The sequence below is a fragment of the Melanotaenia boesemani genome, chromosome 19 (genome assembly GCF_017639745.1).
Source record: "Melanotaenia boesemani isolate fMelBoe1 chromosome 19, fMelBoe1.pri, whole genome shotgun sequence".
NCBI classification, from domain to species: Eukaryota; Metazoa; Chordata; class Actinopteri; order Atheriniformes; family Melanotaeniidae; genus Melanotaenia; species Melanotaenia boesemani.
Genome location: NC_055700.1, coordinates 11,789,475 through 11,802,630, shown reverse-complemented (window position 1 = coordinate 11,802,630; position 13,156 = coordinate 11,789,475). Strand labels below are relative to the sequence as shown.

Sequence of the window (13,156 nt, the reverse complement as noted above, 5' to 3'; positions counted from 1 at the left end):
GTAACTCAGAAATGTCCACATCGATCCTCCAATGAAGCCTTTTTTATTCACATAGTTTCTGCTATCATGTTGCAAAGAAGACTCGCTTGTGAAGCTGCTGTTGTTCCTTCACACTGAACAAATGGAGGCAGTATGTGGTGTCAGTTGGCGTATCACTGTTGCAGAATCAACAATGTCAGTGTTCGCTCCAATGTGCTCTAGCATGCTGACTTTCCCTACAACATTTGTTGGTTGTGCAATGGGACTACCAAACGGAAGCTGTTGATACCCTCATGCTGACTATCACCCAGGCTTGCTGCCACTTGGTCCATCAACTACTAAGACCAGTGTCCTTCGTTGCAATTAAAAAAAGAAAATCTAAAAATCATTTGTTAAAATCATTAACATTTTTTTTTAAACTAAATGTTGAGATAAGATTAATAAAATATATCCTAGACTTTTGCTTCATTTGCAGTCTGAGACTTGCCCATTTAGTTGTGTAGCTTTCCAGCTCTGTTTTTTATAAATGTATCTATATTCCTTACATGTATATTTTACAACACTTTGTCCATACATGCATTTTACACAGCTCATCCTTTCCCTGATACTATTTAAGAGCAATAATGAGTGATTGCAAGATATCCTGTTTCTCATGTAATAAGGAAATCCTCATTTAGACCATAATAACAGGTCTTCCCCAGCTGGAAGCCTGGACTTGAGGGCCCCTTTTTTAAGCACAGGCATGCGATAACAAGGGCATGCATTTGTTTGTGTGCATTCCTGTGTGTATGTGTGCCAGACTGTCTAGCTACAGACAGCTACTCCACAGAGCCATGGCCTTGTTACAGACTCCCTTGATGTCCCTTAGTTGCCATTCATAAAGCGCTTCTGCAGGCCTCTGGGACTGCTATATTTACCTGAGGCAGGATTCTGAGTGGATGGATTGGGGACCTTCTTTTTATTTTGGTCCAGTGGTGTGTAAGGGGGATTGAAAACACTATTGTTGTGGAGGTCTTTTCTCTGTCTGTTCTGATCTCTTTGAGTTGCATGCCATTGTAATTCAGTTGTGTCAGCACGGAGACTGTTGAGTAGGTGAGACAGCCTTTTGGCATCTCAGTGCCAGTCTGGACTTGTTCCAGGTTGCCCTGTATTGTAAATTCTTTGACCTCCTCTTCCTACAGCTCGAGTAGTTTTGCTCAGCTGCAGTTGGTGTGATTGACTGGGATTGAGCTTTTTCCCGGAATGCTGATACTTTGTTTTATGAGTGTCTGTCCAATAATGTTTATTGAATTGCTCTGAGTACCTATTTAATGATTGTAGTATGTACCGATATGTAAAACTATGTGAATGAAGATCAGGTATTTTTTAATCTGCAGAATTTATTTATTTTTTTGAAGGCCACTGCATATAGTCCTTTATCTGGCTGAAGCATAATTTTTTCATTATTCCTTCTTCTCTTTCTGGAGGCAGCTGCAGACTCAGATGTGACCCTTTAATGACTCTGTAATTTTATACCTCTCCATAAACATGACCACAGCTTCAAATGCCTGTTATGGTTAAGGAAGTGAAAAACAGCCGTGTCTCCACAGACATTATGCGTCCCGTATGGGACAGCCACTGCTAAAACCTTTTTTATATGTTAGAAGCAATTATTGTGTACGTGGTAGCATGGTGTTGGACGGTGTTTTCCAGGTCTGAATGGCAGACTGGTAGTGACTCATCAGTTCTGGAAAACTGGGCTGATGGATTTCGCAATAAGAGAGGTGGAAGGAACTGTTCTAAAGCTTTTACAAATTCAGATTTGGGTTACTGGATGACACATGTGAAAGACCACAACAGGATACTGTGAACTCATTCTGTGGTCCAGGTTGCTTTTGTGGTTCTCTCTCACTCCAGAAAAAGTTTATAACGGACTACCTTGAATGACTTGATAGTTACGCTAGCAGTAAATTAATGTTGTAGTTGGGTTGGGTAATGAAAGTGGATACCGCTTTAATTTTAGACAATTTTCCTAGAAGAAATAATTTACCGGGTGTGTCTGTGTTTCACCATGTGTAGTCAGATGTGTACATGCGTTTATATCCCAGTGTTTTTATGTGGTTTATTTGTAATCTTTTACCACTGAATTATAGGTCTGTTAATTGTTATGGGAACCCAGCTGGCCCACATCCCACCACTACATTCACTTTTTCTTTCTGATCATCAGAGTAGAACTGTTTTGTTTTATATTATGACCTCAAATCAGAGTTAAACTTCCAGATTTTTGTCTGTACACGATAACATTTTCTTTGATTTGCACTTTATTTGAGACAGCTATTTTTGATAGTAAGTTCATATAGGTTTAAAGAACTGACCAGTGGTTTTCAATCTCTTATAAGATATTTTTAAAGCTTTTCTTCACTGACTCAGAAAGTGACCACATATTTTGTTAAATTTCATTGTCATATAAAGTGGATAGACAGGGTTCCCAATGCTTAGGGTTTGTTTGGAAATAGTTTCCATAACTTGATGCTTTTTATGACTTATGCAGGATTCAAGCAACTTTCACAGATGCCAAAAGATTGAAATTAGTCTTGTTGTACATTAAACCGTGAAGACTAGATGATTACTCTTCAAAAAAGAAAAACAAGTTCACACTGATGGAGAGTCCCTCTGTTACTGGGCAGTTTCTGACAGAGTTCTGACAGTTTTTATTTTTATTCTGACTCTTTGTCTAATTTTCTTTTTCTTTTTTTTGCCTCTTTCACATCCACAGTTCCACAAAATCATGCAGTATACTAAAGTTTAATATATTATTTCAACTCGGCTCGTCTGTTAAATCACTTTAAGCAAGCAGACATCATTGTTAGTTAATGCATTTTGTGTTAATAAGTTGTGTCCCACACACAGGCTACTTCCAAGAATGGGCTTTTCCATCTCGGACAGGTAATCAATGCTCAATAATGGACGAATATGTGGGCCTCTTAAATCTGAAACACAAACCTTCCCTGGTTTTTCCCTTTTTGTCACATCTGTCATTCTCTCCTTCTGTTGGTTGACTTGGCTTCTTTTTGGTGGCAGTGGATGTTTCTCCTTGCTGGATTCACAGGTTTTTCTCCTATGAAGTGACACCAAAGGCCTGTCCATAAATAAAACCCATAGTAAGCCTTCTGTCTGAACACCTGTGGAATTCTATGCTAATTGGACGCTAACAGTTCATGGCAAAAACAGTACAATAGATGTGTTAAAATATTGTTTAGACAAAACGTCAGACACTGTTGCTCTTGCAGCCATCTGAGGATTCTCTCCAGATTTTCACATGTGTTCTTAAACAAGGCCAACAGTTATTTCTGGATGGTGCTGTTCATGAAATCACAATGATTTTGTCTTACTCTGTTTGTGATTTAAAAACACAAAATGCTACTGGATATTCTGGTGCACCAGGTAATTTAATTTTAACTCCGTAGTTTTTCCCCTCACCACCCCTGCTGGAATTTTTGGCTTTCTGAAAACACACCCAAAAAAAAAAAAAAAAAAAAAAAAACAACTTTCTAAAGTTGACATTTTTGTCTCACCCACAGACTAGAGATGATTTCCTGGGACAAGTCGATGTCCCTCTCAGCCATCTGCCGGTGAGTTATTTGTGTGTGTGTAGGTACACACACTGTTTTACCCCTGTTTTAAGTAGTCAGCTGTTTCTTATCATTTTGTTTTGTTGTGCCTTATTAACCTACATGAAGGTCAGGCAGAGCTTATGTTTATGTGCACACCTGCCTTGTGTGTGAGAAAGTGCTTTGTTGTGGTCTAATATCACTATTCTTATTAGAAATGGAAAGTGGGCTGTCTAGAGTATAAACACAACAACTTTCCTAAGGGCAAGCTACCATCAGAACCAACGGAAAAAAACACTACAGATGCACACACTCACGTGTACTTGGAGAGTGTGAACTGCTGGGAAACTGCTTTGGAAAACAACAACGTGCAGACTCGGTGTGCACTGCTCAAGTCTTTAAGCTTTGATTTAAATGACAGAACCTGAGATGTAAACGAAGAATTGTGAAGCACTTTTCAACAACTAAGAAGTCTGCTGTCAGCTTGGTTGTTTCTCTCTAAAGTTTTATCTAAGTTGTCAACCTTGAAAAACCCATTAATAAAAGTTGTTGGGGTTAATTATTAATGTGCCATTTGGTTCCCAAAGGAACAGACAAAAGCTTACTCATGTAAGATGAAGCCTGTAGTCAAGAAAGAGAATATTTGGCTCTGCAGCTTATGTTGAATATCGTATTTTAGCAATTAAACAAAGTGGCTGAGTCTGAATAAACCACTACAGTGCTAAAGTGTATTTAGATTCAGTTCACCCATTTTTCTAAATGACTACATGTTGTGGGAATTTCTGTCTTATTCATAGTTACTGGACATTACTTCAATCATCACCTTTTCCTCCATAGTAGCGTCTTTATTATAGTGAGGCACCTTTCATGAATCAGGGCAGTAATGCTGAGTCATCTGAAATTATGACTCAACACATGAAGTCACATTTGCTTTGGAACTTTAAGCAGCTCTTTACAAACTCATTTTTACACACAGTTCACCATGAAATTTTGCACAAACTCATCAAACAGATGTTCTTTAAAAGAAGCCTGCATACAGTTTTAACTTTAGGTCTTTGAAACTGTTATTTTTATACATTATATGTCAATTGTAGATCCCTAACATGTTAAAGATTATTTTTATTCTAGGTTATTCAGCAATCCCCTGATCAGTACAACTTTTAGTAAAGTTTTTACTGTTTAGGATTGGGCTTGTGATATGTAAACCAGCAGATTAAGTTGTTGGTATCTGACAGCAGTATGTGGTGAGGAGCAAGTGTGGACTGGTTTGGCCCCAGTGAGAGAGCCGTGTAAGATTGTTGTGTTTTACAAAAGACCTTTCTGCTGTTCAATATGTAACAGGAGAGCCTCAGCGTTGCATAACAATCTTGAGATGATTTTGCAGCCATGCTTTAAACTGGTGACTGTAATATTTTGTTGGTGACTCATGTTTATTTGTTTTTGTGTTCATTCAAATGTTGACAACGTGCCTCCTTAAATTGCAGACAGAGGACCCTGCTATGGAGCGTCCATACACATTTAAAGACTTCCTGTTGCGGCCAAGAAGGTTAGTTTTTGCTCAATGGGTGACAAATCTTGTTCTTCCTTATATGAATTTACGCATGTACAAGACACTGACATATTTTTAAACCTAAAATCAAGGTTTGAGATTCTCACATCAACAGTAGTCAGAAGACAAATATTAAGGGTGAAAGACTATCAGGGGCTAATGGGCTGTTTTGGAAACTCCTCTACATTTCTAGCATTTCATAGAGATGTTATCCTTCTAGTCACAAATCCAGGGTGAAGGGTTACTTGCGCCTCAAGATGGCTTATTTGCCCAAACAAGGAGGAAACGAGGAGGAGGCTGGAGAGATGAGGGAGGAAGCTGAGGTAAGGTCTCAGACACTATTATTGTGAAGTTTGTTTAAACTGCTGACTTTGCATTACCTAAGGTATTCCTTCAACTCTGTTTCTTAATAAGACAAAGCCAAACCAGATTCTAGTTTTATTCTTTCTACACAAACACCGCCAACCTTGAAGCTGAAAGATGAAAGTAAATGCCTCACTTTGGGCCGACAGACATGTGAGAACTGTCTTAACTAGTAGAGAGTGGAGACAGGACAGCACTTCTCTTCATTTTCTGTGAATTCAGGAACATCCTGCTGCCAAAGTCTGGTCGAAGTCTTTTCCAGGTCAAGGTCTGGAAAAACCATTTGCATTGTGGCCTGCTATTTGCAGAAATATGAGCTTTGCCTCTTTTACATTAAAATATGCTCTAGTATGTCTGCATGTATAATACTCATATTAAGAAAGCAGAAATCCTGGCAGACAAGGCAACATTTAGCAGCTAAAGCAAAAGGAGCTAAATGCCACAATCCCACTAAAGTTAAACTTAGAACAGCCCCCTCCCCTTTTTTTGGCAAAGCAAAACAAAGTCTGTCTTTTATTCAAGCACTGAATTTATTCAGTTTTTTTCTGCTAATCAATCCCATAAAGAAATCATTGGTGTTCTTTTAGAGCATAGTCACAGATGTTTCACTCTGACGGCATCTCATCACACAAAAAAGTTTGAAAAATTTCAAGTAAAAGTTTTCAAACCACAACACTGCAGTCAGAAAATAATTGGAACCAGCCACATCTTCAATGTTTTTCCTCTTAAATTTGATCCATTGCGAATGTTTGTGGGTCTGTGAAGAATTTTATTTAGCTACTTATATTAACTTTCATCAAATGTGGACGTTTTCTTTCAGGGTTGGGATGAGTCTGCAGATTCAGTCTCCCAGCGTCCCCAGCAGCTGCTGCCCCCTTTGCCCGCAGGCTGGGAAGAAAAAGTGGACAACCTGGGGCGCACCTACTATGTCAACCACAACAACCGCTCTACACAGTGGAAACGGCCCTCCAACATGTATTTTCTACTTATTCTTTTGCTTTTATGATAGTTACAGCTGTTCAGTTTTGTTCGCACTGCAGGCAAAAGTGGCCCAATTCTTTATTTTTTCTTCAAATATCTGACTCATATCTGATCTCTTTATGAGAGTCTGAAAAGCACAAATCCGACCCAGGCCACTTTCTTATGTGGAACTAAATCAGATGCATAACCCATCTTTTTCAAAACAACCTCAGTCTGAACAGTCATGTTGCATTTCATCCAACTTTGTCAGTGAAGGGAGACAGATGTCAGAAATCTGTGCTGGGTTCTGACCTCTATACAGAGGTAGCAGCAACTGCTGCACAAAAGGCCATTGTTAAAAGTTGTTCTTTCTTTTCTCAATGTCCTTCTTTTCCTCATCATTTGGTTATAATTTTTTCACTTCCATAAATGCATTGCTCCGCTTGTAATGTCATGTCTTTTTTTTGCTCATGTGGGTCACTTAAGGGCTGTGTACCGTTCATACGGAAGTGTGGTGGAGATCATATTTAATTGATAATATAAAGGACCATTCCAAAAAATTGGATTTCTGCAAAAAAAAAATGGGTTTGAGCATTAAGACCAGCAGTGTAAATGTAGTTTCAGTGTTGTTGTTTTGTTATAAGAAGGGTTGCTATATCACTTTTTATTTGTAAGGGACGTGATCTCAGAGATCGAGAGTGACAATCAGCAGCGGCAAATCCATCAGGAAGCCCACCGTGTCTTTCGTGCACGGCGTCACATCAGTGAAGACTTGGAGAATGAGCACCTGGAACCCAGGGACATGGACAATGTGAGAGGAAAAATACATAGTTGTACCTAGATTACACACACGCTAAACCACAGCTGTCCTAAATGATATGGTCACCAAAACACAGTTGTTTCACTTTGTTTCTCTTAAAGTCTTGGGAGCTGATCACAGAAGAAGATCCCAACGAGAGCTTGGCCCAGTCTCTGCCTGGTCCCTCCTCCGTTTTGACACCACAACACCCGCCAACCCCTGTCACTCAGGAGTTCTCTGAAGATTTAAATCTGAGGCTATCAATCACTCCCGACACCAACGGCGAAGTACCAGGGCCCAGCACCGCTCTGGTGAGAAGTGAACACTGTAATTTTCTGTAGTTAAAATCTAAACTTCTCCAAAATTGTTTGTGGTGTAAATGTTGGCAGTCAGGATTGATTTGATGGCCGGTACTTTTGTTTTTACTTTAGCCATAAAATTTGAATTCTCTCCCTGCTTGCTTTGAACAGAGCCAGTTGTCAAACAGACTCCGTTCCTCAAGTATGACGGATGGCGTCAGCGATCAAGCCCAGGCTCCTCCTCTTATGGTACATGCATCTGAACTATTGAGTTTCTTCCATCCTATTCACTTCTGTTTGCTCTTATTTCCTCCCTTTCTTTGCTACCAAAGCAGGTTATTGTCTCATTTAACTCCTCTTTGTTGACATTCCTAAGGGTTCTGGGTTTATTGCATGTTGTCACCTTTTTAGCCTTTTTCTTGCATGTCAAATTTCCACCTCCTCAAATTAAGCAGATGTGGCTGTCTTTTAACTTCTCTCCTTAAATTTGACATCTTTCTATGCTTACTATGCTTTTGTCTTTGTAGGGTAACCGTAATTTTTGCATTTGCATTACTGTTTTCTTGTGACTCACCTTCCACTGTGCTTGGTGTTTGGTTGATATTAGCTTTACAGTTGTGTGTCACCAGACTGACCATTCCAGTAGGAATCCTTGATGGGGATTAAATATTAAGCACAGCTCCACAGAAGTTTACGCTCCCCACAGAGTCCTGAGTCATAACATCGGTGGAGATTCAGCTCAACAAACTGTCACATGATCTTAATCAGATGTTTGGCGCACAGCTGAGTCATTGCACTGAGTTTAGGCATTGTCATGCCAAGGAAAAGTACAAGTGCTGATGCCAGTCCTTCTCTTGAATTATATAGTTTTGATGACTGGACAACAGTGGAACAAATAATTTTATTAAGGAAAAACAACTTTTAACCACTTTAAGTTGGCCATATGGACATAATTGCAGTCAAATTATTATTTGGGTTATTCATTGATGTTTGATACAGGTCAGCAGATAAGTCTTAGATTAAATCAACCTTGTTGTTGGTCAACAGTTTCTTTGGACATTTTCATCAGTTTCTCTAAATGTTTTTTTTTTTTGTTTGTTTTTTTCCCATAATTAAAGATCAGTTTTATTTTTCTGTGTTTTTGATAAATTTTCTCCAACAGATTTTTCACATCTGCCATCTCATTTACTTGCAGGTCTTCAATGAAACAATTATGTCCAAGAATAAAATAGCTGAATTGCAATTTTGTTGGCAATTAGTTTTACCCTCTTTTTGACTCAGGACAATCAGAGTAAATTATTGAGAAAATTTACATTTTGACCATAATGGTTAAATATACAAAAAATTATTTTTTTTTATATTAATATTCAGTGTATTTATGTAAATATACAGTAGAGCTAAGTTGTATAGAACAAGCAAACTATTAGAATTCCCTCCACATAAAACTTGTTCCACAGCTTTTAAAGCCTGCAAAAGAAAAAAAAGAGAAAATTAGATTTACAAGTGGTAAGGATTCCTCAGATTTTGAGCCTGATGAGCTGCTTCAAGGCACAAAGTCAGGTTTCATTTTAAGTTCTGTTTGTTTTGGTCTGAGTAGCTGCAGGTTTTTGGTAAAATCCTGTGTTTTTTCTTGGATCTTATGTTGGGATTTTAATAGTGGAGTACAAGGTGGCCTAAATATATCAAAGGAGCCAAATGCAGATCTCAATTAAACAGTAGAAATAACAGTAAAAATGATTCCATACTGGAGTTACAAGACTGTTTGCAGTTATGGATTTGGTCATAATGCAGCACTCGTTATGAGAATCAAGGACAAGAATCACTTCAGTTTTGCTCACACTGTTCTCAACAACTGTTTTCTTTGACTTGTGGTCTGCGGCTTTAATATAATTTCATACTTGGGCTTGATGATTCAATGCACTCTTCAGAGAAGTGAATAAATGTCCACCCTTCCAACAGGAAAATGCAAGCCTAACAGCAGCAGTGATTCAGATTCTAATGATTTGTCTCTTTTAATCATAATGCTAAAGCAGATTTATTTTTCATTTTGTCGGTAAAAAGTAACCAGCACCACAACATTTAAACCCCCCTTTTTAAACCTGCTTCTTTGTTATCCCTTTATTCAATAACAACAGAAGCTTTTTCCCCTACACTCATCAGTTGGATCCTCTGTCTTTGAAGTTTGCAGCCACTGCACTTTCCCACCCTGGCCCATAATGAAAAGAATCACCTCTCTTTTATGCCACTCCTCACCTCCTTTGAGAATGAATTCCCCTTCTTTGTCCATTCACATTTTCCTCACTCAACTTTCACTACTGCCCAAATACTTGCCTCCTCACTTCCACTGTGGCTATGAAAACATCACATACTGTGAAATAAAGACCATGTTCCCCTGTTGTCTACCACCAGCAGAGTTCCCAGACCAGAAGAACAAGAGCTCAAACAGTCTCAGGTGGTGAGGAGTCTATGGTAATATCTGTTTATGTTCAGTGTAAACCCTATCAGTTTTACTTCTTACCATGTAGGACTGGCTGAATTAGTTAACTTAATAGTTTTGGGAGCCATTTTCATTAAAACCTAAACATCAAGTAATAATCTGCTTTCTTTTACAGGAATTTTCCAATATTTAGGTTTTGCTCTGCAAACTTCTCTTGACACAAAATACATGAAAACTATACAGCATACCTTCTTTCTGCAATGGACAGAAGTTTGTTCATTTGCAGCATATGCATATCCTTTCTGGCACTGGATAGATTTATTCATCAGGGCAACATTAAAAAGAACTTCTCCCTTTAGTTCCCTTATTTCTCAAATGTCAATGAGCTGAAGTGCTAGGTTAGATCGTCAGTAGTTTGTGGTATATAGTAGTGCCTTTCTGTGTTTGAACTGTTGTGTGATCTGATTACAACCTCATAAAAAGAATATGTAATGACAAAGTGATCAGCCATTTTTAACAAGCCATAAAGCTGCATAATAAAATGTTTCCAGTGCAAAAGTAATGTGCCTTTGTATAGTCACACCCAAAGTGTCACTAGTTTTGTTATAATCATTTAGTTTTGATAATGTTTATGCTGCAAATGGTTAATGGTTCACAAAGCAAAGTAGCAATGATCTACTATTTTCCCCACGTGGTGTTTATTTTAGTACTGATTTGTGCTTTATTTTGTTTTATGTATGTTAATTGACTTCAAATACAGTTACCTTCTTTTCCATTAGTTACAAAGCTTTAGTCATGTGTCGTCCCTGGATTGCTATATCAGACTGCTACAGTAGGAAAAGAAAAAGTAGAGGATTAGAGAAGCAATGTATTTGCAATAAAATGAAAAAAACAAAAAAAACAAAACAAAACAGATTTTTGAACTTGTCTCTTTACCTTCAACAAAATCTTAGAATATTGAAACATTTCCCCTCAAGGCTTTAAGCATTTTAGCTTTTACTGATTAGTTGTCTTTGCTTTCTCTCCACACTTGGCCAGTCTCCTTCGGCAGCTGCTTACACCTTGACCACCCCTGGCCTGCCCCCTGGATGGGAGGAGAGGAAGGATGCCAAGGGAAGAACTTATTACGTCAACCATAACAACCGCACCACTACTTGGACTAGGCCAATTGTGCAGGTACAGCAGGTCTGAGGGCTGGCTGTCCGGCTGGCTCTATGCATGGGAGTGGACGTTGCCTTGGTTCCTGTTGTGGCGTTGGCCTGTATGTTGGACTTCTTGTCCCTCTGGTCCCTCCTGTGCTTCTCATCTGTGTAGCTATAGAAAGGACCGACAGAGATGTAGCTTTGAAACCTCAAAGTTTCTCCTCCTGTCTTTCCTTCTGTCTTAGTTTCCTGCTCTGCGCAGCTTAATTGTGTGTCTTGTCTAGCGTTTTCTTTGATATTAGGATAAGGTGCATCTCTGTATTGATCTAATTTTCAACCCTGGAATACATTTGTAACTTCCACTCTGTTTTCCAGTTGTCTTCCCCTGTCTTACTGTCTAAATTCGTGGCAGCTCTACGTAGACTGAACTCAGTGAGGCCGGGCACACATTTGATGCTCACAACTCATCTTTGAAATCCACCTTTTTTGTTTTTCTGAACACTATCACCATAATATTGTCTTCTCATGCTCTGATTCTTATGATTTTATTACTCAGAAAGAGGATACCATCATGTTATGCTTTGTCTTTGGCACATTCTGCAGTCATAACCCATTTTATGTGTGAATTAACCTATTTTACTTGCTACTTGCTCAAGTAACAGTGATACTAACTTTATCCCTGTTTCTATTTTCAAACATAATCCTTTTCATACCAATAATACTTCTTTTTAATGGGCCTAAATAGCCCTTGCTTTTGAGATTTTAGGAGCTTGTTTCCTGAGAGAAAAGCTGGCATCAAGACCACTCCAGTGCACACAAGAATCTTTGACAGAAAGGGTCATAAAACAAACTTAATTTTGCAAACACATCAATTATTCTTAACATCAGAAGTGCTGTTGTCACCGACAGCTGACTGAAGATGGACCCAGCACTTCAGCAGCAGCATCAGGAGGAGCCTCTGCCCCCGCCTCCACCCCTTCCTCCTCTTCCAATGCCTCCAACAACCACCTCCATGAGCCCCAAGTCCGACGACCTCGTAGTCTCAGCTCCCCTACTGTCACCCTTTCCACCCCTTTGGAGGTGAGAATTAGACACCTTGAACCGTCCTATTCTGTCTGCCCTTTCCCTTTTTCCATTTTTACCACTTCAGAGCTACCCATTTCTGTCTATTCTCTCATACAATCTACCTTTCCTTCCTTCCAAGATGACCAAATTAGGATTTTAGCATGGGTCTTCTTTTTTTATTCCTTTGATTAAATTGATGGTTTGAATCAGTCATTGCTCTTATCCTCAGATAAATCAGTCTTAATGCTGCTTTTCTCTCTTCCCGTCCTTGCCAGCCGTACCAAAGCGTAAATCTCACCATTTAACTGATCTTCTCATCCCGTCTTCTATCTTCTCTCTGTTGTTGATAATTTTCTGTCTTCATACTCTTCTTTCCTAATGTTTAATATTGAATCATGTGTTTAATGTATTAGTGGGGCATTACTGACCTCAGATAAGACATTTGCGTTGTGTCAGTCACTGCTTTTGAACAATGTGAATGCACGCTTACAGCCATTTGACGAGTGTTTACTAATGTCTTTGCAGCATGCTGGAATTTATCACATGCACACGCAGGATAAAGCCAGTCTGTTACTGGTTAAAGAGTGTTAATAATCAGACAGCACAGGTGGTTAACGTGTGAACCATATTAGGTAAACTATTGAAATTTCACCTTGTTATTTCAACCTTTTTTAGGCTTTTAGATTAAACAAAATGGCATTCATGGATCTGATTTCTTAAAGCAGCTAGTGTTCATCTGTAGAGAAAAGTTGGAAATCATTTTATAGTTTCAGTTGTAGATGTCATCTTAAACTTTATGTTCTACAGCCATAAATATACTACAAACTTAGCTAATTAAGACCAACACTCTTTCTAGAAATGGATGGTCTCTTTTTGACCTTCCACTGCTTTAATGGTTTCCTTGGTGGTGAAAATTTGTTGCTTCTATCGAGGGAACAGACCTGAAGGGGATTTAATTAAAGTGTGTATGAGC

At 38.8% G+C, this 13,156-nt stretch overlaps 1 protein-coding gene across 7 annotated transcripts in view; it reads left to right on the top strand.

Annotated features, from left to right (window-relative positions):
* Positions 1 to 13,156, top strand: part of nedd4l (NEDD4 like E3 ubiquitin protein ligase) — a 40,585-nt gene that overhangs the window by 15,084 nt on the left and 12,345 nt on the right. For 4 of the 7 annotated variants that reach the window (XM_041969412.1, XM_041969411.1, XM_041969406.1 and 1 more), the window contains 10 exons: positions 3,540 to 3,590; positions 5,054 to 5,115; positions 5,339 to 5,441; positions 6,302 to 6,456; positions 7,117 to 7,252; positions 7,363 to 7,551; positions 7,711 to 7,788; positions 9,949 to 10,008; positions 11,015 to 11,152; positions 12,028 to 12,198. In XM_041969412.1, coding sequence (XP_041825346.1) covers positions 3,540 to 3,590; positions 5,054 to 5,115; positions 5,339 to 5,441; positions 6,302 to 6,456; positions 7,117 to 7,252; positions 7,363 to 7,551; positions 7,711 to 7,788; positions 9,949 to 10,008; positions 11,015 to 11,152; positions 12,028 to 12,198 — 1,143 coding nt within the window. Of the gene's footprint in view, positions 1 to 2,868; positions 2,905 to 3,539; positions 3,591 to 5,053; positions 5,116 to 5,338; positions 5,442 to 6,301; positions 6,457 to 7,116; positions 7,253 to 7,362; positions 7,552 to 7,710; positions 7,789 to 9,948; positions 10,009 to 11,014; positions 11,153 to 12,027; positions 12,199 to 13,156 lie in introns of all 7 variants that reach the window. The other 3 variants (XM_041969410.1, XM_041969408.1, XM_041969409.1) reach the window with 3 other exon arrangements.